At 43.7% G+C, this 26,910-nt stretch overlaps 1 protein-coding gene across 10 annotated transcripts in view; it reads left to right on the forward strand.

Moving 5' to 3' along the window:
* The window catches only part of MYZAP (myocardial zonula adherens protein), a 99,363-nt gene that overhangs the window by 17,662 nt on the left and 54,791 nt on the right, over nt 1-26,910 (forward strand). For all 10 annotated transcript variants that reach the window (XR_014243419.1, XR_014243420.1, XR_014243421.1 and 7 more), the window contains exons 3-8: nt 4,835-4,990; nt 8,491-8,583; nt 14,546-14,659; nt 18,229-18,381; nt 21,859-21,984; nt 23,331-23,459. Coding sequence is in view for 7 of the 10 variants with exons in the window: in XM_082388141.1 (XP_082244267.1) it covers nt 4,835-4,990; nt 8,491-8,583; nt 14,546-14,659; nt 18,229-18,381; nt 21,859-21,984; nt 23,331-23,459 (771 nt within the window). In the remaining 3 variants the exon portion in view is untranslated. The remainder of the gene's footprint in view (nt 1-4,834; nt 4,991-8,490; nt 8,584-14,545; nt 14,660-18,228; nt 18,382-21,858; nt 21,985-23,330; nt 23,460-26,910) is intronic.

Here is a 26,910-nt window from a genome sequence, read left to right on the forward strand (position 1 = left end):
GGCTGTGGAAGAGCCCCTTAGGCTCAGCTGTAGCGTTCATTTTTGTCACAATCGGGCAAAACAAAGTCAAGCATGAGTAATGACCAGGAACCATAATTTGCTACGATGGACACACAGGTCAGACAGGTCAGAGCACATTCCTGAAAGTCACCTCCTCTGCCTACAAGATGGATAGGATGTTCGGAGGCGCAGCACTTAGAGTCCCCAGGTCAGCTGCCACCCTCTGGCTGCAAGAAGAGGTCCAAAACAAAAAGTTTTGGAAATAACTTGGCTTACAGTTTTCATGTCAGTCAATCCATGTTACGGTCCATCTAAGTCATATTGGCAGCTGGACGTGTGACCAGCTGCCTGTCCTAGCCTCTGGGGTCAGGGGCTGTCTGTGGTGGTCTACCAACATCAATTTGGATTTTTGGAAAACTTGTGTTTCTGGTATTATTCTCTAAGAACCCTTCTTGACCACGGGATTTTCTTCCTTTGCACAGATCAGTGTCTAGGATGACCACATACTCTAAATATTCTGGCCTAGGCACAACTCCAAATATTCTCTCTCTCTTCTTGCCTTCAAAATGTACTTATTGAGCATCTATTAATACTAAGTATCGGGGATATAGCGGTGACTAGGGCAGATACAGTCACTGCCTCTATAGAGCTTATCTCATTGTAAGATCTTATATTCTGACTTAGGGTTTGGAAAATATGGTCATCTGTCACTGGATTCATACCCCAGCTCTCCCTCAGCAGTAAAATTCTTGCAGCAGGAGTTCAGGCTGAGTTACTTTTCTGTAGTTTTTCTTTTCTAAGGCACTTGCCACCAAGTGTATCTTTAGGGAAAACAGCCATAGCATGAGCCTGTAAGTCAGTGTTAAGCTGTGCCTACATCCCAGGGAACAGTTTCACTGAGACATTCTCTATATAGTTTACTGATGATGCCTGTTGTTAATTCTGCTGCATTGCACAGAGGGCTCTGGGATGCCCTTTCAGTTGATTGTTTCCTTTTCCCTTCTTTGGCAATAACTTTTTCATTCTGTGCATTTATTAGGGCTTTTGTTTGCAAGGCGATTTTACCTACTATTGTTTCATGCCCAGGAGGCTTTTAATAGGCCTAGTGTACATTTTTTAAAATTTGATTTTTTTTAATACAGAGCAGCATTATAAAGAAGTTTAAAAAACTTTTAGTTATGGAGAATTTCAAACATAACAAAAGGAGAATTCTGTTTGTCACCCAGCTGACAACACTCAGCCTATAGTCAGTCCTGCCCCGTCTCCACCCCTGTCTACTTCCTCCACCCTGTATCCCAGATATCATAAATAGTTTAAGCATATTTCTCTAAAAGATAAAGATTATCTCTTAATATAATCACAATGCTATTATCATGCCTAAAAATTAATGTTTATCTTATGGGGAGATTATTTTAAAGGACACGAGAGGAGAAAAATTTAGCTACAAACACAGTGCCAAACGTGTCAGCTCTTTTCATTTTCTTCTGGGTTCTCCAGTTTTTGACCAAAAGTATACTGACCTTTCATAAAAATGATAGCAGTCTCAGCTCCTTTGCAACTTTTTCTGGATATAGATTTTACGATTGGGACAAATATCATCTCCCTGTCCCTCCATCTAAGAGGAACAAAGGAAGTTCTCTTCAGGGGACCATATTTACATATTCTGGGTAATTCCCCAGAACCGCTTCCAGCTTCTGAAGCTCCCTATTCATTCAGCAAATATTCACTGAGAAACTCCTTAAGTGGTGATCACTGTTAGAGGCCAGGGATTATGGTGGAAAAGAAGACAGACAAGACTCTAGACTTTCCGGAACTTCCAGTTGGCAGGGGAGCAGGCCTTACGTATATTAACGATGCTGATAGTCACCCCATTGTGATTGTGGTAAGTGTTGTGGCGACCTGACGGTCTGAAGGGTCAGTGAAGATGACCTTGAGGGAAGGACATTTCAGCTCAGCAGTGGGCTCTGCAGGCAGAGGGAATAGCCTGTGTAAATGCCTGAGGCAAGAAGGAGGTTGGCTGATAAAGGAACAGAGAGGAGGTGGTGGGGGCCAGGGAGATGGATGCCAGGAGTCTGGAGAAGAGCCTCCCATCCCGGGCCCGTCTCCTCCCAATGGCCCTGGACCTGAGGGCCCGGCTCTTGGCTCCCCTAACCCTGAGGTCTGTGGGCCGCAGGGACATGTGTGTTCCAATTCCTCTCCTCTTAGCTATGCTGAAGGCTTTCTGGTTAAGGAAGGGGCCTAGATTTGGAAAGACACACACAGGCACTTGAATGCTACCACCTTGGAAGAAAGAGTAATGTTTACACACTAGGGTTACTGTGAAGATTAAATATTGTATAATAAAATGGCTAGGCAACAAATATTTTCCCCTTCTCTTTCTTTATAACCATCCGTTCCCTTTCCCTGTCCTCACGCTGCCTCAGGAATCCTGTCCTTGTGGGACGGCCCATGCTGGTGGCCCTGCCTCTGAGCAGAGAGCCCTGTGCTGGGCCCTTCCCTGTGGGTCTGTCATTTAGACCCTGACCTTGTAATAATTTTCTAGTTTTCATTTTTTGAAAATTAAAATAAAAATGATCAATTCAAAGATAATGCCTGTTATTTCAAACTAATTAAAAAATAGAATACAGAAGAGCATAAAGGGAAGAGTGAAATCCCATTTCACTGAGGAAACTATCATTAACAGTGTGGAGTCCATCTTTCTAGGTGTTTTACATACTCAAACACACACTTCTAAAACAAAAAATGGGAATATGAAATTTACTATTTTTTTTACTTAACAGAACTTTGGTATCTTTCCACGTGCATAATTTTCAGATCCACGACCTCTAGGGTGGTGTTTCACAGACTGTGTTGTCCTTGGCACGTTTGTATTTGTCTCCATCAGTGATGGTCCTCATCTCCCCGCGTGGGCAGGGAGGCAGAGTCCTCTGTATCCGGCCACCTGAGCATTTTCCTGTAAGCCAGGCCACCTGCGAAAACCTTTGCTTTGCAGAAATGCATTTCCCCAAAGCCTTAGGCCGACATCAGTTTGTTTTTCAGGAAGTGGGTGGAGTTGGTGACAGAAAGAGCATGCTTTGGTTTCCTGGTATGTGGGGACTTTCATTAGAGCTTTTCCTCTTCCTAATTAAATGTGTAGTAAATAAAGCAGGGATATCTAATCCCAGCTTCGCACTCCACTGAGAGCCATTTAACCCCCCACTCACCCAAACTTAGGTACCAACTTCAAGAGTTGCCTCAGTGCCCTTGGGACCCAGGTATGAGGGGCTCAAGTGGAAGCGTTTTCCAGAAGCAAATGCAGAGTGTCCCACTCCTCATGTTTTCTCTCTTAACAGGTTTGTACAGAAGAGTGGGAAGCAATGGATGTTTCGTTTTCTTAATTTTTTTTAAAAAAGCTCACATTGTAAACAAACCATACACAAGGGTATAAAGAAAAAATTGAAGTCATCATGACCTCCAGTATCCCTGCCCCTCCCCACTGTCCCCTCCTTAGATGTCGTTAATGATTAATAATTTGTCTGGTAACTTTGCTTTACTTTTACAAACTTTGACTGAATGGGATCATAAAGTACTTACTATTCTGCTGCAAATGAATGATTTTAAAATGCAAATTGTAGTTTTATATGTCAAAGATGTTTCGCAAGTGCATAGAAAGAATTTATGCAAAGGTGGTTTTAAAATTAGTGTGAGAACAGAGTTGCCATAATGGAATTCAGCCTTCTGTGGCATTGTCCCAAGGAAGATTAGATGTAGGCTGGTTTTTCTCTGAAGTCTCACTGTCTCATCTTGAGTTTTTCCTGTCCCTTCCCTTCCATATTGTGAAGGCCTACTCTGTGCCTCTACGTGTAACAAAGCCTGCGCTGTGGGGAGGTGTCCTTAGTGTCAGACAGAATTGGGCTTGAATCTAGATGTGTGACCATAAGGGAGAGACTTAACCTCTCTGAACTTCAGTTTTCTCAGCTATAAAGTGGACAGGACAGTCACCATGTCACGGTGTCGTTGTGAACATTAAACGTGTAAGGAACATTTCTAGCTTATAGTAGGTGCTCAACAAATCTTAGTTTCTCTTCCTCCTGCTTCTTGAGCCTTCAGTCTATGAAGATGTGTTAGGACTTGGACATGTTCCCCACTTCCCAAAGGTATTTGCACTTCAGCACTGATCAGAGCTTTAACTGAGAGAGTTAAGGAGCAGAAGATTCTTTTGGGGTGAAGGTATGCCACCTCTGCCTGGCTTTTCAGAAATATTTCATGAATGGTCACAACAGGTGACCCCACCCCCTTTCCTCGGAACTGGCTCCAGGGTCAGCCCTAACCTCAGAGGACAATCTGGCTGCCAGATGGCTGCCAAAATTCTTCCCTTGCGTATCTCAACCTCATGCATTTCAGGCCACACAGTTAATGATGAGGATGAAGTCATACAGAGGAACTGGTATAAAGAGAAAAACAGTATTACCAAGAATGCGAGATTTTAGACACTCACTCTTGTTATCAAGGATGGCGCACGTCCACCTGGCACCTTTGTGAGAATTAATTAAGTAAAGGCACCTTCTCTGGGAAGATAGGGCCCTGCAGATGTACTACGAGGTAAAGGAACAGAGCTTCGGTAGAGATTAGGGAAAGGTGCTTTTCCTCCAGGGTAAAGGCAGGCTCAGCCCAGGCCAGGTGTGACTTGGCGAGCAGAGGCCAGGCTGGATTTCTACTGGCCGCTCTCCCCACTGCCAGGCACCCTAGTGCTGGGTACAACCTGCATAACCATATACAGTGGGCCCATGATGACAGCTGTCTCTACGAGGCCTAAAGAGTCATTATTCTTTTCTCTCTTTCTACCCTCTTTTAGTATCGTGACCTGAGCAATGATGAACCCACCATGAAACTCCCTCAGGGTGTTGTCTATGGTGTGGTGCGAAGATCAGATCAAAACCAGCAGAAAGAAATGGTGGTGTATGGGTGGACCACCAATCAGCTGAAAGAAGAGATGAACTACATCAAAGATGTGAGTTGTTTAAGGATTTTTTTTTTCTGGTTTATACACTTCTTGTAGCATGTAAGAGGGTGGAGTTGGAAGCATTGATATGAATGTAATAAGGCATTTTGAAACAATTCTAAGTGTTATCATTGTGGATGGAAATGTGGCTACAGATCTTCATGGTAATAGGAAAAGCACAGATGTAATTCTGCAGTGAGGTATAGAGTGAATTTCTAGATGTTACTAAGTAGGGATACTCAGGAGACCAAATGGCTTCTTTCTTCCATGTATGATAAGTAGGCTCTTAAGTAGTTTTGCTTATTACATTGAACACTCCTAATGTACGAGTTTGGACAACTGTATAAATTTGGATGCTTTTCACTGCAAGTAACAGAAAAGCCAACTTGAAAAGGAAATTTGTCTCATGTGGGGATAACTCTAGGGGTAGGTGGGCTCCAAGCAGGCCTCTCCAAGCTCCAGTTCTACTTCTCTGAGTTTCCCTTGGTTCTTTTCTCCTTCAGCCTCATGCTCATGGCAACATCTAAAAATATGATGGTGTCTGGAGGAGGAAAAGAGGACAGTCATCTCTAGTTACTCTTTAGAGACCCTCCATTAGACTTCCCCTTGTTTCTCATTGGCCAGGACCCAGGTCACGTGCCCATTCCCAAATCCATCACTGCCAAGGGGAATAGGATGACTATTGCTGGTTCAGACCAATCGGTTAGGTTGAAATGGATGGTGGGAAGTTAACCACGATAGACATTGTCCAACCCAGGCCAATTAATACAATTTTTTTGTAATTAATATTACTTTTTTTTTTTTTTTTTGCCATGCTGCGCGGCTTGCGGGATCTTAGTTCCCTGACCAGGGATTGAATATTACGTTTCTTTTAAACTATATGTTCTATTGAGAAATTTTGGAAAATGTAAACATGTATGAAGAAGAAAACAAAATCACCCGTAATTCTACGATTCAACCAGAACAGTTGTTAACATTTTGGAGCATTTCTTTGTAATTTTTTCATTTCTTTTTTATCTATCTATCTATATCTGTCTACTTACCTACCTGTCCCGCCATCCATCCATCCATCCATGCATCCATCCATCATCTCCATTCCTTTTTGGTCCACCCAGTGTCTCCCTAGATTGACCAGTGCCTTTGTGACCCAAACCAGAGTGATTAGATAGAGAGGCAATGAGCTGCACCAGAACACTGGCCTGTGGACTAGAAAGTGAGAAACAGGGGCAGCATGGGCAATAGAGTCCCCATAGATCTTGGATCAAGGTCTAGCTCTTTGGCCCAGACAAACTTTTGCCCTGTCTGGGCTTCAGTTTTCTCATGTATAGATTGTGGGGTCTGGGAAGGGACCCTTAAGGTCAAAACTAGTTCTTTGTGCCCCGTTTTATTTGGTTGTGTTTGCGAATAAGACATAAACACATGTTGTCAGCTTTTGTTTGAGTTTTTGAGAAGAACATCTCTTATCAAATATCAAAAATAATATATGTGCATTTCTTAATGTGTCTCGAAAGATTTGGATACTTGTACGATTTTAGGGAATAAAAAAAGATAATAAATGCTTAGCAGAGAAAATGAAGAAAAGCCAGAAGAGCCATACTCCTACACAAACATGCAGAAGGTGTGTGACAACCACCAGCCTCAGAGCCCCAGTCATCCAACCCCCAAAGATCAGTTTTAACCATTCACAGTATCCCATTCCTAATTTTCCTATGTAGGAACAGCTTGCACCTTCCTAGTTTCCTGTATTTTTCTCATGGAAATGCTTAGGCCTTCCTCACTGAAATGCCCCAAATAACATGGCACCACCACTTCAGAGGTAAACCTTCTAAACAGATTGGAGAGTTGTAGATTGCCCAAGACAAGATAGTACGTTCAGACTGTCAGGTGCCCAGGTCACAGGGGAGTAAGTGACCTGAATTTCCAAACCGCCACTGTGATCTGCAACTTAAAATTAATTTCCGGGTAAACACCTTCTATAGCTGGTTTCAGACCTATCACTCGCTCCTCATTCCTGAGTGTATTTATGGGTTTGTGTGCCCTCCCTTGCTTGTGGGTGACTCTGGCTTAGTTGGCTTCCTGCAGTATTTGCCAATGGGAGCAACACCCAGCTCCACCCACTTCCCAGTGGTGAGCAGCCCAAGAGCTAGCTCAGGACCACAGATGAGAGCCATTCTGCCTGCCCAGAATGAAAAGTTGTGCTTTTGGCTCATTTCGCCAAAATGTTTGTAGTCAATGACAAGAAAGTAGTCTTTATTACTAGAATTCACCTGGGGAGGGCGTGGTGTCTTGACTTGCCCTCTCCTTCCTGCCCTGGAGTCTCCACCAATATCCAGTCACTCCTAATAAACATGCAGTCAGTTTAAAACAACGTGCTAGTTGTGCAAGTACAGCTTCAAAATTAGGTCCCCTCATGCTGTGCCCTACACACCCATCAAACCAAACTGCTGCCTTTGAGCCTTTCCTGTGATAGAAGTTCCAGAGCATTCTGGAGAGGGCTCCCTTGAGGCTTCCTGTTCTATTCGAGGATCCCTGAGTTCTTCATCCTCCTAGGGGCACCAGAAGAAGGGGGAAGACAGAGACTATTTGTTAGGTTTTTTGTTTTTATTGAAAATATATTTAAGGCCCCGTTACTCCTCTGGAAGTCGTACTATAGAGAAATTTAAACAGAGTTTGTATAAACAGGTGTTTGGGGGATCACCTGACTTATATTTAGTGCCTTGTGTATTGTTGGTGATTACTGAGGAACTGAATTTCACTTTTACGGGCTCTCTAAGCTCATACTTTCCTACCTCATATTCCAAACATTTATTTGTTCTTTGGCAGTCAGGGCAGAGATAGGGAAAATTAGAGGTGGCTTTTGCTTTTTGGTGTTTTGGTCCTCCTAGCCATGTGTTTAGAAAGTCAACTTGTTCAACATTTCCTACTTGTAAAAACATGTGATAGGAAAAGGGGAAAATCTGGCCTGAATATGGTTTTAAGGGTGGTAGGTGAATTTCAGTAAACGAATCTTTCTTTAGAGCATGTTATTTGTATAATTAATAGTTATCAATAATTATATATAATCACAATATGCATTTATTATTATTATTATCATCAATATTATTTGGATAATTCCACCAGCTTCTAATTAGATTGATCTTCTTTCTTAATATCCCAATTGTCCTGTTCTTAAGATTGTTTTTTTTGAATATACAAATCAATTTTCACTGCAAAGTAAAGGAGCTGTTACAGTGGAGGATTACTGGACTGAATGTCAATATATGACATAGTATGAGTGTGTTTCAGGTTTGGTAATTGCAGTCATTGTTGCTTTTGTTGTGGTCATCCATGTACAATGCTTCGTGTCAGTCTATTTATCTCTTGTAAAAATAAAAGTGTGTGTGTGTGAAAAAAAAAAAAGATTGTTTTTTTGTGGGGCCCTTCTCTCATTAGGGTTTCTTAAATGTTTCAGAAATCTCACTTGAAAATATTGTAGCGTGATCTCTAAATAGCATCTTTGTGGGCTGCAGGTAAGAGCCACTTTGGAAAACGTAAGGAAGCGAATGTACGGAGACTATGATGAAATGAGACAGAAGATTCGACAGCTCACCCAGGAACTGTCAGTAAGTCAAATGTGGAGGGATGCTAGAGCTTAGAACTCCCTCTCAGTTGCTACTGCGTGAAGATATTTGAGTTTATGATGTTCCTTATGATGGAATCATATTTTAAATGAACCGAGGGAATTTTATCACAGAATGAAGTTTATTATTTACAGGACAATTTTTGTGGCGATAGTAATCTTTACATTCAAAGCATTCCCTCCAAAATCAGGAATAAGATGAGGAAGCCAGCTACCGCTATTATTATTTAACATTGTACTGGAGACCCTAGCCAATGGAATTAAACAAGAGAAATAAATTAAACAAGAGAAATAAATAGTTTTTAGAGGTATAAAAACTGGACAGGTAGATGTAAAACTATCACTGTTTACAAACTATATGGTGATATACCCAGAAAGCTCAAGTGGACCAATAAAAAAAACTACTATAAACAATAAAAGAATTCTGTAAGATAGCAGGGTAAAAGATTAATGGACACATGTTAGGTTTCAATATACAAAAAAACAACCAGTTAGAGGAAATAACAACAACAAAAACTACGAGGTATCTGGAAGTAGACTTTAACAAGTAGAAGGATATGCCATGTACTTAGAAAGGAAGATTCAACATCATAAGATGTTAATACCGTTCAAGTTAATATACAAATTTAATATAACCCAATAAAAATACCAACAGATTTTTATGTTGTTTTTTACAACTGGACTAGGTGGTTCCAAGGTATACAGAAAATAAATATGAAGAGTTGAAATTCTGGGGAAAAAAAGGCAATGAAGGAGACTATCCCTCTTAATATTACAAGAAATTGAGAAAGCCTCAGTGATTAAAACAGTATATAGTGGGCTTCCCTGGTGGCGCAGTGGTTGAGAGTCTGCCTGCCAGTGCAGGAGACACGGGTTCGAGCCCTGGTCTGGGAAGGTCCCACATGCCGTGGAGCAACTAGCCCTGTGAGCCACAACTACTGAGCCTGCGCGTCTGGAGCCTGTGCTCTGCAACGGGAGAGGACGCGATGGTGAGAGGCCCACGCACCGCGATGAAGAGTGGCCCCCACTTGCCACAGCTGGAGAGGGCCCTCGCACAGAAATGAAGACCCAACACAGCCATAAATAAATAAATAAATAAATACCCCCCCCCCAAAAAAAGAAATTCTTTAAAAAAAAGAATAACAGTATATAGTATTGGCACATAAATGAATAGACATCAGTGAAAAAAAGCCCAGAAATGTACCCCAATATATGATAAATGTGGCATCTGAAATGAAGGGAGGAAAATGGACCAGTCAGTATATGGTGTTGGTACAGACTTACACCTGGGTAAATTCTGAATAGATCAAAGATGCTAAAAAATGAAACTTGCAAGTGCCAGAAGAAAATATGTGTGAATTCTTTTATACTCTTGGGGTGGGGAAGGCAGTTTCTGCCTATGACGTGCAATCCCAAAATCACAAAAGGAAAAGTTGATAACTTTGACTACATTAAAATGAAGACTAGTGCTGACAAAAACATCAAAGTCAAATGACGAGCTGGGAAAAATTATTTGCCTTCATATTATAGATAATAGGCTAATATCCTGAGTATTTAAAGAGTGCCCATGAGTCAAGAGGAAAAAGGCCACAACTCATAAAAATAGGCAAAATATTTTTGACAGATAGCTTATAGTAAAGGAAAGATGAATAGCTCTTAAATGTATGACGAGATGCTTGGCCTCATTCTCAATAAGAGAAATTCAGATTAAAATGGTACTGAGATGCTATTTTCACCTAACAGACTGGCAAAACTGCAAAAGTGGGACAGGATGCTGCATTAGCCGTGCTGTGGAGGAACAGGAAGATTGCTGCTTGGAATGTCATCTACATTACTCTTAGGGAGAACAATTCGCAGTATCTACCCAAATTACAAATGGCTACATCCTTTGACTCAGCAAGCTTCTTTCTAAGAATTTATTCTGTAGATAAAGTCTCACATATGTGAGATGATGTATATATGAACTTAGTTGTTAAGCATTGTTTGTAATAGTAAAAAGATTGGAAGCCTACACGTCCATTAAGAAGGAGAAAGTAAAATAAATTACATCTCTATAATACACAGAGTTGTAAAAAAAAAAAAAAAAAGAATGAGTAAGCTCTTCAAAAAGAGATACAGAAAAATTTCAAAGATATAGAGTAAGTGGTAAAAAAAAAAGCAAGACATAGGAAAATATCATATGTAGTGTGCTACCATTTATGTAAACCAGGAGGGGAAAATAAATATATCTAGACTGTTTTGTGGTGTACACAAAGTTACTAGAAGGATCATCAAGAAAGTAATTAACAGTGATTCCTACTTGAGGTGCAGAGTGGGCAAGGTGGTAACTGAGCAGATGGGACAGGAGTGAATGGGAGATTTATTTTAGTGTATACCTTTTCTACTTTTAAAATGTTTGAACTCTATGAATGTATTACCTACTAAAAATTAAAGAAAAAATAAGCTTCCTCTGGTTTAACCTAGCTAACGCATATGGGAGAAAACATTAAAAAAATATTTGTGATTAATAACCTTGAAGCAAAAAAATCTGTTTTGTATGATATACTTGCCATAAAAGTTAACATCTGCAGAAAACAGAAATATAGATCAGTGGAACAGGATAGAAAGCCCAGAGATAAACCCACACACCTATGGTCAACTAATCTATGACAAAGGAGGCAAGGATATACGATGGAGAAAAGACAGCCTCTTCAATAAGTGGTGCTGGGAAAACTGGACAGCTACGTGTAAAAGAATGAAATTAGAACACTCCCTAACACCACACACAAAAATAAACTCAAAATGGATTAAAGACCTAAATGTAAGACTGGACACTATAAAAGTCTTAGAGGAAAACATAGGAAGAACACTCTTTGACATAAATCACAGCAAGATCTTTTTTGATCCACCTCCTAGAGAAATGGAAATAAAAAGAAAAATAAACAAATGGGACCTAATGAAACTTAAAAGCTTTTGCACAGCAAAGGAAACTATAAACAAGACAAAAAGACAACCCTCAGAATGGGAGGAAATATTTGCAAACAAATCAACGGACAAAGGATTAATCTCCAAAATATATAAACAGCTCATGCAGCTCAATATTAAAAAAACAAGCAACCCAATCAAAAAATGGGCAGAAGACCTAAATAGACATTTCTCCAAAGAAGACATACAGATGGCCAAGAGGCACATGAAAAGCTGCTCAACATCACTAATTATTAGAGAAATGCAAATCAAAACTACAAGGAGGTATCACCTCACACCAGTTAGAATGGGCATCATCAGAAAATCTACAAACAACAAATGCTGGAGAGGGTGTGGAGAAAAGGAACCCTCTTGCACTGTTGGTGGGAATGTAAATTGATACAGCCACTATGGAGATCAGTATGGAGGTTCCTTAAAAAACTAAAAATAGGGCTTCCCTGGTGGCGCAGTGGTTGAGGGTCTGCCTCCCGGTGCGGGGGACGCGGGTTCGAGCCCTGGTCTGGGAGGATCCCGCGTGCCGCGGAGCGACTGGGCCCGTGAGCCACAACTACTGAGCCTGTGTGTTTGGAGCCTGTGCTCCACAACAAGAGAGGCCGCAACAGTGAGAGGCCCGCGCACCGCAATGAAGAGTGGCCCCCGCTCGCCGCAACTAGAGAAAGCCCTCACACAGAAACGAAGACCCAACACAACCAGAAATAAATAATAAATAAATAATAAATAAATTTAAAAAAAATAAATAAATAAACTAAAAATAGAACCACCATATGACCCAGTCATCCCACTACTGGGCATATACCCAGAGGAAACCATAATTCAAAAAGACACATGCACCCCAATGTTCATTGCAGAACTATTTACAATAGCCAGGACATGGAAGCAACCTAAATGCCTATTGACAGACGAATGGATAAAGAAGATGTGGTACATATATACAATGGAATATTACTCAGCCATAAAAAGGAATGAAATTGGGTTGTTTATAGAGACGTGGATGGACCTAGAGTCTGTCATACAGAGTGAAGTAAGTCAGAGAAAAACAAATATTGTATATTAGCACATATATGTGGAATCTAGAAAAATGGTACAGATGAACTGGTTTGCAAGGCAGAAATTGAGACACATGTAGAGAGCAAACGTATGGACACCAAGGGGGGAAAGCGGGGGATGGGTGGTGGTGGGATGAATTGGGAGATTGGGATTGACATGTATACACTAATATGTATAAAATAGATAACTAATAAGAACCTGCTTATAAAAAAGAATAAATAAAATTCAAAAAAAAAAGTTAACATCTGCAGGAAAGAAGCACAGTTGCCACAGTTGTGTATTAGAGTCTAGTTTATGTCTGGTCTGTGAAATTATCTGCTTAAGTAAGACCTACTGCCTTGATTACAGGGGAGGGGGTTATACAAACATATCCACCTAGCCCATGCTCACTGACACGTAGGAAGAGATTTGTGAAATTCTCACCTACCTATGGAAATTCACTCTGCCATCTACTGACACTAATGACTGTAATTAAAGCCAAAGGATTGGATTTGCAATAGATGCAAAAACAGATCTCTGCCCCTTGCTTTCCATTGCCATCTCCTACACACCCTGTTTTCTCATGCTAGACTGTCGCAGGAGCTCAGTCTCTACCCTCAGTCTCCTCCTCCTCCAGGCCACACCACGGACTGTAGCCAGGTTAAGAAGGTAACTTACTGCTGTAGGAACACACCGTGAGCAGGAACATGCCTCCTGCTCCTGGACCTGGGCTGCTGTTTCAACTCTGTCTCCCACTCCCAAGGGTGCACCTCTCACTCTCTCATGCCTGGCTGCTTCCTGTGGCTCCCACAGGCCACACGGGGTCTACCCTTGAGCCTCCCAGAAACCTTACCCCTGGTTCTACTGCCTCCCAGCCTTCTTTTTTCTGGCCGCACTGCGAGGCTTGCGGGATCTTAGTTCCTTGACCAGGGATTGAACCCGGGCCCTCGGCAGTGAGAGCGCGGAGTCCCAACCACTGGACTGCCAGGGAAGTCCTCTCCCGGCCTTTCTATATCCAGCCCTTCTTTAAGGTCTAGTTTAAGACTGGCCTCTGTTGAATCTCTCTCAAACGTGTTAAATACACGTCCACCAAAGACAGCACAACAACTGCAGCAGCCACAAAACAACTCTTGAGAACTGGTTGAGCCCAAAGTATATTCCTTCCATGGTGAGTAGAAATAAGCAAGATGGGACTTCCCTGGTGGTGCAGTGGTTGAGAATCCGCCTGCCATTGCAGGCGACACGGGTTTGAGCCCTGGTCCGGGAAGATCCCACATGCCGCGGACCAACTAAGCCTGTGTGCCACAACTACTGAGCCTGCGCTCTAGAGCCCATGAGCCACAACTACTGAAGCCCGCGAGCCTAGAGCCCATGCTCCGCAACAAGAGAAGCCACCGTAGTGAGAAGCCTGCGCACTGCAACAAAGAGTAGCCCCCTCTCGCCGCAACTAGAGAAAGCCCGTGCGCAGCAACAAAGACCCAACGCAGCCAAAAATAAATAAATAAATAAATAAATTTGTTTTAAAAAAAAAAAAAGCAAGATGGCACAAGAAGGTATCCAACTGCATTCTAGTTCTAAAAGTAGCTGTTCCACTTCCTAGCTATTTGCATACAAATCCCTTAACTTCTCTGATTCTGTTTCCTCCCTATAAAAGGCAATGTTCTGGCTGCTGCGAAGTGTTGCGAGGACTAAGTGAAGCCCTGTGGGGGAATGTGTGAATATTATCCGAAGGAAAAGTAGTCTTGTCTTTCTACTCTCTGGGTCATGCAGATGGTGACTTTTTAATTTAAAGCTGTACTTGAAATATCACTGACCCGGATGTGGCTACCATCAGGGGAATGTTCCAGCCTAACTGAAGGTTGTCATGAGTGTGTGTGCATTGGTTGTGTGTAACTGAAGGTTGTCGTGAGTGTGTGTGCATTGGTTGTGTGTAACTGTCTCTTCAATCTGTCCAGGTTTCACAGGCTCAGCAGGAGTATCAGCAGAATTACATCCAAACCCAGTCATCAGCCCTGGACAGTTTTAATACCATGAACTCGGCTTTGGTGTCGGACTCCATCGGCCTGCAGGTATTCATCTGCTCCCGATTCGCCTGGGTCTCCTCTGTTCCAGTGCAAGAGAGCTTAGCCAAGGGTGGGCCCTGTGTCTCTGTAGAAAAGTAAGTCACAGAATGTCTTCAGCTCATTATTCAGAATCCTTTACACACAGCCACAGTAAAGGCCAGGCCAGGGAGACAGTGAAGGAAGGAAGCCGATGGAAATGCTTCCAAGCGGAGACTCTCAACCTTGGAGTTGCAGTTGTTTTTGCGCTTATTAAAATGGGGGTTTAGATCCTGAGTTCAGTGCTAGAGATGTCATTTGTTCCACTAGACACCCAAGTGGTCCTAAGTGTCAGTGCCTAAGACAGCACATCAGCCCACTCCCTTAAGCCCCAGTGTTACGAGCAGTTCCACCAACCACAGGAAAGCCAGACTTAAGCAAAGGCAATCTGTGTTCATTCATGACAAGGAACTACCAGAGGCTGTTAGGTACTTTTTCCTAATTTAGAAATTATTATTATTACTATTTTTTTGCTGCGAGGCATGTGGGATCTTAGTTCCCCAGTCAGGGATCAAACCTGCACCCCCTGCATTGGAAGCACAGAGTCTTAACCACTGGACCGCCAGGGAAGTCCCTAGAAATTATTTTGCTTTGAAAGAAATCATGTGCCTTCCAAAGAATATCTTGTAGTACCAGGCAGGGAAGCCAAAAGAGTCAGGATCCCACATTTGTGCAAATGTGTGTGGTCACCACACATCAAGGGGGTTTTTCTCTTGATTAGTTTGATTTGCTAGGAGTTAACCCCTCATATGCTGCCCATTGTTAATCTTCCGACTGAGCCCCCCCACGTAACATGCAAATTAACTTGAAAATGTTCAGAGTAAAGCATTATATTCACCAGAAGCAGCTTCCCTTGCCTTTAATTTCCAAACATGCAAATAATAGTTTCTGTCCCCTTCCAACTTTATTTGGCTCTTATCTCTTTACCTTCCTCTTGAAAGTTCACACAAGCTATTTCACATCCTTTCTGGTTCTCTATAAATAATTTGCTAGATAAGCAAACAAATATTCATGTTGCGATTATCCACTTCCCTTAGGATCTAGTATTCTCTACTAACAGCTGTTCGGGCAGTAGTGCCAACAGCAAAGCTAGGCCACGGTCCCGCAGTGGGCCTGGGTGGGCCTCGTGTTTGGATTTGTCTGGGAGGCCCATTTCTGGTGGGGCCTCTGAGTCCCACCCTTTTCCTGGCTCTCCCATAGTGCCTGGCAGCTTTCCCCTGGCCTCAGGCCAAGCCCTCCTTTGGGTCTGGTTTATTCAGGAGCCTTTATTTTCCCTTCCTCCTGCTATCAAGGGGGCTCACCCAGGCTCCCTTTCCTTCCCTCTCAGACATCTCACTACTGGCCAACCAGGAAATGCTGTTATCTCACCTGAGTTCAGAGTTCTGTTTTATTCGGGGACCTTACTGAGTCCTATAGCCTGGGAATCAGCCTCTCAGACAGCTCTGAGGAACTGCTCCAAAGGGGTGAGGGAGGAACCAGGATAGAGAGGAGTTTCACTTAAAAAAAATGTAGCCAAACATCAGAAGGTTACTGTTAATCACAAAAAAACAGACATCTTCAGTTAATGTTTTTAGTGCTTCTCTATGTATAAGAAGATGTAAGAGTCTGGGCTCATCGAAATTATTTCTTTGGTTTGCACCTTAACTATCTAGGGCTGGTATCCTGCTTTTTTCCATCTTGAATCCCCCTCAGGGCACACTGTTGGGTGGGCTGCGGTGGCTGATGACTTGATGGTGGGCAGCAGTCATTGTTTACTGGAATGGCAGGCAACATTTTTGTCCACACCCCTGACACGCCAGGCATTTACTTCAGAGGTCAACTGTTAGAACAGGATCCACCCTAACCCAGGGACCCTGACTGATTTCTAGTTACAGTCTAGTCTCTTATTCCAGGGTAGACAGAGGAGCCTTATAATGAAAAGACTAAAAACTGTTGTTTAAAAAAACAAAAAAAGAAGGGGGTGGAGGCTGGGGAAGAAGGAGGAGCAGGGGAAAGAAACACATCACCTCATGGCCAGGAAGCTCAACTGAGTCTGAAAATAGTTGGCTTCTTATTTCTTCCATTGTCTAGTCTACCCCATTTTCATTATTACTGACGAGACCAGATCCTTGGTTTGATTTTATAGAATGTCAAAGCTGGAAAGCACTATTGAGATGATCTCCAACCCCCTTGTTTTATGGATAAACAAACTGAGGCCAACAGAAATGACTTGAACAAAGTGTATAGCTAGTCCAGGGCTACAGCCCTGGTCTCTTGGTCCAGATATGGGTTCTGAGCACAAGACCGGTCTCTGTAAAGCCAGTGGGACTTGGAGAGAGGGTGGTTGGCCAGATGGTTTCTAAGGCTCCTTGCATCTCCAATGTTCTGTGATTCCAACTTTCAAATGGCTTCTGCATTTTCTTTAATACCTATTTACCACTATTGAAAATCCTTTCTACTGATTCGAATAGGTTTAGAAATGAGGCTTATTATCCAAAGTGGAGGCTAAGGAGTGGAGGAGCTTCAGAGGCTGGTCATCTACAAAGAGGACTCAGGTGTTAGGAAGTGTGTTCGACACCAGAGTTTCCAGATCTTCTAATATAAAGTTGTAGGTGACTTCAGGAGGTGGTAGAAGGTGCCCATAAACCTGTGTCTGGTGGTAGAAATTCTGGGGTTGTGGAAACCATTTCTCTGTAAGGAGAGTTAAGCAAGTAACCTGAAGCATGAAATAGCAGCTATATTAATTTAAGCATTCCTGCTCCAGTGGGCAGCCTGGAGCGGTAAGCAACAGGCTTCTGACACTTGTCAGGCACTTGTCTGAGTCACAGACTCGGCTCCCTGCCCCTCCCTTCATCACCGCCCGAGCGAGGGAGGTGAAGCGTTTGCACGCATTACAGTAACCTCAGCCCTGTTGTCGCTGCCCTGGCAGCTCGTCTAGAAGTACAGAAGTAAACAACCTGTTTAAGAAAAAAGGGGAATATCTCCATTTTATAAAACACGTATTTTGTTTTCTGATTTCAGTTTGGGAATATGGAAAATATGGAAGATACAAAGAAGAAAATGAATACCATCTATAATCCTATCCCATAGTGAAAACCATTATTTGGATTTTGATGGCTCTTAGTTTTTTTTTTTTTTTTTTTTTCTAGGCATGAATACATTTGGACAGATGCTTATGCATTATTTTTTTCAAAATGGGATTCTTCTGTACTTACTGTTTTCAAACCCAATCTTTTTCCATGTGAAATTACGTATTACGAACATTTTTCCTTGGAAAAGTATTTTACTCCATTTCCATCCATCCTAAGCAGTGGCAAGCGGTGTTAGCAGCAGCCATGGCATGTTACGGGGGAAAGCTGGCTGGCCCACCCAAGTACAGGGCGGCAGACCTCCCGGCCACCAGGGGGGCCCTCAGGTGCTCTAACACCAGGGTCCCAGGCTTGCAGCTCCTGTGGGCCGATGTCTCCCTCAGCCGTTAATGACAAAGGGATGTCCCCGTGTATGACTCTGGCCATGTTTTCTCACACCGCTAGATCTGGTTTTTATTTTCATCCTGACAGAAAACGCTTGTGGATGTTACTTTGGAGAATAGCAACATTAAGGAACAAATCAGAAATCTGCAGCAGACACATGAAGCCTCCATGGACAAGCTGCGGGAAAAGCAGAGGCAGTTAGAGGTAGCACAAGTGGAAAACCAGCTGCTGAAAATGAAGGTAAAGTACAGCAATGTAGATTTCCTGCTAACCTTTCTCTCTTCTCTCCTTCTTTTCTCTTTTCTCCCATCGCCAACTCTCCCATTTCCCTTGCTCTCTTCTCTTCTTTGTTGGGCTTCCCCACCCTTTTTGTGGCCAGCGCCACAGGATTTGACTTGAAGGGACTGAGGCGGTTTCTGTGTTCACAGCTGTCAGTGCAGATCGGGGGTACCCTGTATATACCCCTGTTGGGCTCTCCTGCCTTGGTCCCAGTGGCCTCAAGGGCTACTGAGACCTCATCGTGGCACTGCTCTTATGTACCTAGAGGACACTGGGGCTGCCCACAGGTCTGGGACTTCAGAAGCTTCACTGTCTAGATTCTCTCTGAGGTTCCAAGGCCTCATTGTCTGGTTTGACAATGAAGAGCTGAAGGGCCCCCAGGAAGAAAATGGATGGATGACCAAAGACTCTGGGCAGTGTCCCTCCTGCCCCCAGGTCGTGCTTATTCCTCAGCTCAGCCTCTAAGGCCCTGGAGATGTCAGTGCTCCTTCCAGCTTTGAAACTTCCAGGAACCGACCCACGAATGGCTCACAGAAGTCACTCAACAAATTATTTCCTGAATGGATTTGTTTTTATTTAAGCCTGTGCTTTTCAGATTGTGTTCAACACAGCCTTAGGCTATTCTAGGGGAGAGTGTGTTATGGGTAGTGTACCATGTGATTTATTGCTCAAACCAGAGTATGTTCAGGAGTGAAGGGAGGTGCTATTAAGAATTTAGTTAGGGGAACAAACTGGGCCACGTGGTCCCCTACCTATGGGCCGCCTCAGGGACAGCTGATAGGGAGCATGGGCCACCACGCCACACTGTGTAGCCTCTGTGATGGCTGCCCCACAGGCTGTGGCATCACCACCCACTTGGCCAAACACAACCACCTGGGAAAGGGGAGGGACCAGAGAGCTACACAGTCAACCAGCTCCTCTTTGCTTTCACTTCAAACAGGGATGCTCTTCTACTTTTTCATATATTGTATTTCTGCGTAAGAGTTACTTTGGAAAAAAAGGCGTTTGTTGCTGAAAAATTCTGAAATGACTGTTTGGAGTCCTTTCCTCAAGGTAGGATCTCTATGCAGTCGTTCATTCCACAAATATGTCCTGAGTATCTACTCTCTGCACCTGTGTTCTGCATCCGTGTCTGTTGCAGAGGTGCTGTGGTGTCAGGGAGACCAAGCCTCTAAATCCAGTCCTCAATTGCCTGTTTTAGAGACTAATGCTTTACTTTACCCAGCCCCACACCCCCCAAATTACAAAAGTGACGGGTCTCAGAGTATTTCATGTGACCTGGATGCAGTATAAACAGGACGTGAGGGACAGAGCCCATTCTAGAAGTGGAGATGGAGTGCAGGACACGCTGGGTCTCTTTCACCTAATGATAACCTCTGTTCAGGGTTTCCCATTTTGTGGTTTCTTGGTACCAAAACTTGCCTAGTGATGAGAGGGGGAGATTGAGAGGGCATCAAGAGAGACTTTTGTCCCGTCTTTGGAGTAAACATCATGTAGCCTATCCGGGTTGTAGTACACCTTACTCATCCAGAGGTTACCTACACAGCTAACTCAGCTCTCTTAAACAAGCAGTAAGCTGGAAGGAGGGGACACAAACCTTCAGAGTCATAAAATCAATGGCCTGAAGTTCACATGTGAGGGCAGGGCCGGGGAAGAAAGGAAACACCAGCCACTCCCAACATAAGCCTGCTTGCCCACGGCTCTACTTTTTCTCGTCTCCTAAGCTAGGCCTGTGCAAGCCCCCAGGAGTCCCCAGCTAAGGTCCCTCAAACCAGATGGGAATGTTTCCAAACACAACATTTGGAAAAGCACAAAGGTATGGAAAGGATGAGTCCAGATTTCTTATATGAGCTTAAGTGTTTCCTAGAGACTGATTGGCCAGTGCAACTAATGTGATGGCTTCAACTCCATGTGGGCAGCTTCTCGTCAAAGGCCTTCCTGCTTTTCTGACTTAAAATTTTTTTTAAAGTAATGTATGCACCTGGGGGGAAAAGTCAAACAATATGAAAGGTAACATAGAGGTATGCCTGCACCATTTTACATTCCTACCAGCCATGTAAGAGGATTGCAATTTCTCTCCATCCTTGCCAACACTGGTTACTCTCTGTTATTGATTATAGTCATCCTCGTAGGTGTGAAGCTCATTGTAGTTTTGCATTTCCCTGATAACTAATGATGTTAAGTATCATTTTTTGTGCTTATTGGTCATTTGGATATCTTCTCTGGAGTGTCTGTCAGATCCTTTGCCTATTTTTAAATTGGGTTATTTATATTTTATTATTGAGTTGTAAAATTTCTTCATATATTCCAGATACAAGTTATTAGATAAATAATTTGCAAATATTTCCCCCCACTCTAGGTGTTATCTTTTCAATTTCTTGATGCTATCCTTTGAAGCACAGAAGTTTTTAATATTGAATATTGATGAAGTCTTATTTATCTCTTTTTCATCAGTTGTGCTTTTGGTGTCATATCTAATTTTAATCAAAGGTCACAAAGATTTGCCTATGGTTTTCTTCTAAGAGTTTTATAGTTTTGGCTTTCACATTTAAGCCTTTAATCCATTTCACGTTAATTTTTGTATATGGTGTATTAGGGATCCAACTTCATTCTTTTGTATGTGACAAATCTGATCATCCCAGCACCATTTTGTTGAAAGGTCTGTTCTTGTCCCAGTGAATGATCTTGGTAGATAATTGTTTAAAATTTAATATTTATAACAGACAAATTATTTACTTGGTTTCAAAGTTAAATCTACAAAACAAAGAAATAGAACATCAATATCTGTAATCTCCTCTTTTCTCTTTAACTCCCTCCTTCCTCCTATAGCAAACCTTTTTACTTTTTAATTTGTAGGACTCTGACCCAACTCTAATAACGTAGTGGTCTTATTTTCAGCCCACAGTAGAATACTGAAGAATTTAAAAAGCATATCTTTCTGAGGCCAATTAGAGTGTGGATATATTAACTAGAGAAAAAGGTTTATTAAAACTGATAGAATAAAAGATGATAAAAATTTCAGGAGCAAAAGAACATTAGACAGGGAGAGTCATTGAAGAAAGAGGTCAATAAGACAGTGGAGCATGATACATTTTAGAGAATTCAGTTTAAAAATGGCTAAATTTGGGGGGCAAGGTTGGCACTTAGAGAGGTACGTTTCTGCCTTTTGAAAAATTCCCTCCTGTGGAGCACCTTTTCCAGATAATATCAAGTAAATTAGTGTAAGGGGCCACTTTTAATTTTCTCTGCACCTGCTCACCCCTTTTCCTTCTTCCTTGTACCTCTTTGCCCGTTAGTTCCTGCTGCCTCTGTCTCCTGCAGAACCCTGGGGCATGGGTCCACTCCCCCGTGAGTCCACACTTGATACCTACAGAGTGAAAGGTGTGGATTCCCCCTGAGCCCGCCAGAGTTGTAGCTCTGAAGTGAGTCTCTCTGCAGGTGGAATCCTCCCAAGAAGCCAACGCGGAGGTGATGAGAGAGATGACCAGGAAGCTGTACAGCCAGTACGAAGAAAGGCTGCACGAAGAGCAGCAGAGGCACAGTGCCGAGAAAGAGGCGCTCCTGGTGTGTATGTCCTACCTGCTGATGGGGTAGCAGAGAGTTTGGGGTGCGTTATTGTTGGTGAGCTTTACGTGGTAGGGTTTGTGCTCAGAGGGGAGTTAGTGGGCTCTAACGTGGGTGACGGGTCTAGGAATTTATTATTTGCCGATTCACTGCTCTCCGTTCTCCCTCCCTTCCTTTACTCACCACCTTCCCTGCTTGGAATAGTCCTCAATCACCCCTTTCTCTAGCTGGTCTGACCGTTTGCCAGCATCCGAGCAGATCCTGGGCTTAGCTGCAGCCACGCCCTTTCTCACTCCATTTGCTCTTCCTTGCCCGTCCTTGATCCTACCTACGCTCCCTGAGAGCCCCAAAGATGCCAGCATCTCCACGAATGAAGTCTTTCCCACTCACACACCTGCAAGTGTCCTCTGTCCTTGGGAAAGCCACACTTTCTCTGCTCTTTGCCATGGAATTCTCTTGTCCGTGTTATTGGAGCTGGGCTGTATGTCTCACATCTTGGCTTCTCTGGAAGAGCATAAATTCCTTGAAGGCAGGGACTCCATTCTGCCTTATCTTGTGTCCTCACCGGCTTAATACATGTGCTGATTGATTGCCTGAGTCGGCGCTTTGCAATATGGGAGAAAGATCTGGGCATTCTGCATTCAATTCCAGATCCAACCCTAATTCCGTTTAGGTTGTGTGACACTCTGAGCACCTAGTCAGGGGATAAATAACATTTGTAGGCTCTTTTTAGACATAAAGACTCAAGGGGAAAAAAAGGAGAAAAAATAAGTAGGCCCATTAAAAAGCCATGCAGGCTTCCCTGGTGGCGCAGTGGTTAAGAATCCGCCTGCTAATGCAGGGGACACGGGTTCGATCCCTGGTCCGGGAAGATCCCACATGCCGCGGAGCAAATAAGCCCGTGCGCCACAACTACTGAGCCTGTGCTCTAGAGCCCGCGAGCCACAACTACTGAGCCCACGTGCCACAACTACTGAAGCCCGTGCGCCTAGAGCCTGTGCTCCGCAACAAGAGAAGCCACTGCAATGAGAAGCCTGCGCACCGCAACGAAGAGTAGCCCCTGCTTGCCGCAACCAGAGAAAGCCTGCACACAGCAACGAAGATCCAACGCAGCCAAAAATAAAAAAAATTAAAAATTAAAAAAAAAAAAAAAAAGCCATGCAATGTGTCTTTATTCATGGGTGAGAACCAGAATCCTGGAATTTGAGTTCATGATCTGTGAGACACTTCTAGGCCCCCAGGTCATGCTTTTAAAGAGACATGATGATTTAGCCAGGCCTGAGCTGTTTGGACCCTGATTGGTAGCTACTCCACGCTCTGCTGAGGAGAGTACATTTCTTTTGCAGGAAGAAACCAATAGTTTTCTGAAAGCCATTGAAGAAGCCAATAAAAAGATGCAAGTGGCAGAGACCAGCCTAGAGGAGAAGGACCAGAGGATCGGGGAGCTGGACAGGCTGATTGAGCGCATGGAGAAGGTAACACAGCTTGGGGCCCGGGGCCCCTCGCCCAGCCTCCCTTGCGGTGCAGCAGGTCCCCTGCAGGCCTGCCCCAAAGTATGAGAAGCCCTCATCCCTGCAATTTGTGACTTGAAAAAAACAAAGAGAAAACTGTAAAAGAAAGTATAAGGAAGTCCCACAAAGTTCTAATTTTTCCCATGGTGAAAATTTTGATGCTTCAAAAAACATTACATATCAAATTATTTACAGAAGCTAATATTTTAGCAGCCCTGCTTTGCTGGGGCCCCAAGCATGAACTTAGATTACTTGTTGAGCAGGCAAGCCCTATTTCGACGTTACAGCGACACCCCAAGCCCTGCCTGGGTCTGAAGGGTTGGCTTTTCTCTGACACTCTGTGTCGGAGTGGGGGACACTGCCTTTCTCTGTGGGTTTGGGGGGAGGCCTGCAGAAGGCAGGAGCTCTGCCCGGATAATGAGCCAGTCTAGAGAAAGGGAAGAGGGAGCCTGGAAATGAGGCAGGAAGTGGAGAAACGGGAAGGAGGTGTGGGAGAGAGGAAAGAGAAAAAAGAAGAGAGAGAAAGGGCAGTGACCTTTAGCAGGTGATGGCTCGCTGCGGGGGGAGGGGGGTAGTTGAAGGCTAGAGCTGTGGCTGCTTCCTGGAAAGTGGGCCTCTAGTGGCATGAGTTTACAGAACAGCACTGACCGGCCAAGACCTGACCCATCAGCATCCCGTAACTCACTCACGCTGGATGCTGAGAATCCCCAGGTTGACGATGGAGGGAGGGGGAGTGACAGTGTGAGCAGGGTCAACAGCTGGGCTCCCGGGTGATTCTGAGAAGAGGGCTGACCCGTGGTGTCTGCGGCATGATCCCCTCCACCGTCCCAACAAGGGAGGCGTAAGCAGCTTGGGAACAGCCTTAAATGCAATACTGTGGAGCTTCGGGGCTGGTGGGGGGCTCCTGTTTTGGGTAACATCTTTTTTGGGGAGGGACTTGAGCAAATAGAGGGTCAGTTACAATTTCGCCTCCACCCTCTGGGAAAGCAGAATCCCATGCGGTATTGAAGAGCGGGTATGGTTAGGGGTAACATCAGCATTGGCTGGAGGTGGCAGTCGTGACGATTGGGCAACGAGGGCATTTTCTAGAACGTGGGTGAGCTATCTCCCACATCACCGCTCTCCGACAACAGCAGACGGCACTGGTTAAAGCATATACTCGCGCTGGGTGACAGATTGTCCTGCAGCAAACAGAAGCCAGGTGAGCGGGCAGCATGGGGAGATGTACAGAGAGACTGTCCGTGTGCTGGTTAAGAATATGGGTTTTAGGATCAGACAGACCTAGGGTTTGAGTCTTGCTTCTCTTTCTCGTTGTGGGCGGTTACTTGACTTTTCCAAATTCAGTTTCCTCTTCTGTAAAATGCTGACGATAGTAATTCTTACTCTTAGGCCTTCTGTGAGGAGAACACGAGGAAAATCCGTGCCAAATGCTCAGCGCGGTGCCTAGCGTACATAAAGTCGGGGCTCACAAATGTGTGGCTCTGATTTTTATGTTGTTACTTGCATAAATGTCTGCCCCTGGTGTCAGCTTCTTTTCCAGCTGGACCTGTTCTATAGCTGAGTTTCTTTGTACCCTTGCGATTCTGAAAGTTCCCAGCTTTTTCCCACTGATGTCCACGTGGAGCCCGGGTCAGGGCCATATGGCTGGGGGGCCAGGGTGGTGTCGGTAAGGCCGGCCGGCCCTGCCAGCATTTGTGTGACACAAAATGTTCCCCACGTCCTCTTTGCTTTCTCTTTAGTGATTGAAAATCTATTGTCCTTCCTCTTAATCTTTCCCATTTAAGCTAGCGAAATGCTTGCTTTATTTAGCTAAGATTAGATTACCCATTTACTATTTTTCCCCCTTCAGGGATGAATCTGGGACAGCAGGAACTGTGCCAAATCTCTGTCACACAGGATGTGAACAGCATGCCCACAGAGTTTGTATTCCTGTTCTCACCTATTTTTGGATTTTTCTCGAGGACAAACCATGTGCTTTTGAATGGCTTCTGTGCTATATCCCTTAGTTTACTGTTCTCAGCATTGTGTGCCAACCCCCTTTTTTTCCTGATCAGTAGAAGTCTTGTAAGGAATGTGTTCTATCAGAGACCCTTCTGCAGAATAGATAATATTCTATGCCTTGATCGCAGTGGTGGTTTCACCAGCTAATGTGTATACAAATGTACTGATTGTGCAATACTCACTTAAGATTTGTTGTACCTCAATTTAGAAAAAAATCAAATTTTAAAGTGTGCTGTAAGTTAGGCCTTGCCCTACTTTTTTTTTTTTTTGGCAATTTTTTTTTTTATTGGGTTGTTTTGTCTTCTTGTTACTGATTAGCTTGAGTTCTTTTATATATTCTGCATGCGAGTTCTTTGTCAGAAATATGTTTTGCAAATATTTTCTCGTTGTGGCTTGCCTTCTCATATTCTTTTTTTTTAATTAATTTATTAATTTATTGATTTATTTATGTCTGTGTTGGGTCTTCGTTTCTGTGTGAGGGCTTCCTCTAGTTGCGGCGAGCGGGGGCCACTCTTCATCACGGTGCGCGGGCCTCTCACTATCGCAGCCTCTCTTGTTGCGGAGCACAGGCTCCAGACGCGCAGGCTCAGTAGTTGTGGCTCACGGGCCCAGTTGCTCCGCGGCATGTGGGATCCTCCCAGACCAGGGCTCGAACCCGTGTCTCCTGCATTGGCAGGCAGATTCTCAACCACTGCGCCACCAGGGAAGCCCCTTGCCCTACTTTAAGACAGCTTTTTGGGGAGTCTGAGGGAAGGCTTGCTTGTTAAAGAGTCATCATTATTATTTCAGGGCTAATGTAAACTTCCAGCCAGTGGCAGAACCCATGGGGACAGTAAGAATGTGCATTCGCTGTAGAGATTTAAAAGCAGTAATAAAACCCCACTGAAAAGTCGGTCTTCCTTCATTATTCTAAGTACATCGATGATAACACGCCCTTCCTCCCGTGGTGGACTGCTCCCCACTCTGGTCTACCCTTGGTCTGCCACTGCTTACAGCTTCAGAAGTTGAGGGGGCTAAAGTTTCAAGGATCTGCTTTGAATATTTGGTGGAAAAGACGTTTGGAATGTGTATAAGTAGCCAGAGCTTGTTGGGGAGAACTTCTGAGGTTAAAGATGAAGCACGGCCATACTTAGAGAAGGACCTAAAGTAGAATAGTCTCCTCCCAATTAATGAGCAGGATTTGATAAACTTCATTGTAAGGAAATTTATTATACTCTCATCTGTAACATTTCTAGGGCAATTTTGGTTGTGATGGGCACTACATTTTTATTAATATTTTCCACTTTGTTCAAAGAAATGTGTCCAGATTTTATATTACTTTAAAAAAAAATTTAGTTATTTGTTTGTTTGGCTGCGTTGGGTCATAGTTGCGGCACGCGGGATATTCATTGCGGTATGCGGGATCTTTCGTTGC

This window comes from Balaenoptera borealis (assembly GCF_965194805.1).
Source record: "Balaenoptera borealis genome assembly, chromosome: 3".
Classification (NCBI taxonomy): domain Eukaryota; kingdom Metazoa; phylum Chordata; class Mammalia; order Artiodactyla; family Balaenopteridae; genus Balaenoptera; species Balaenoptera borealis.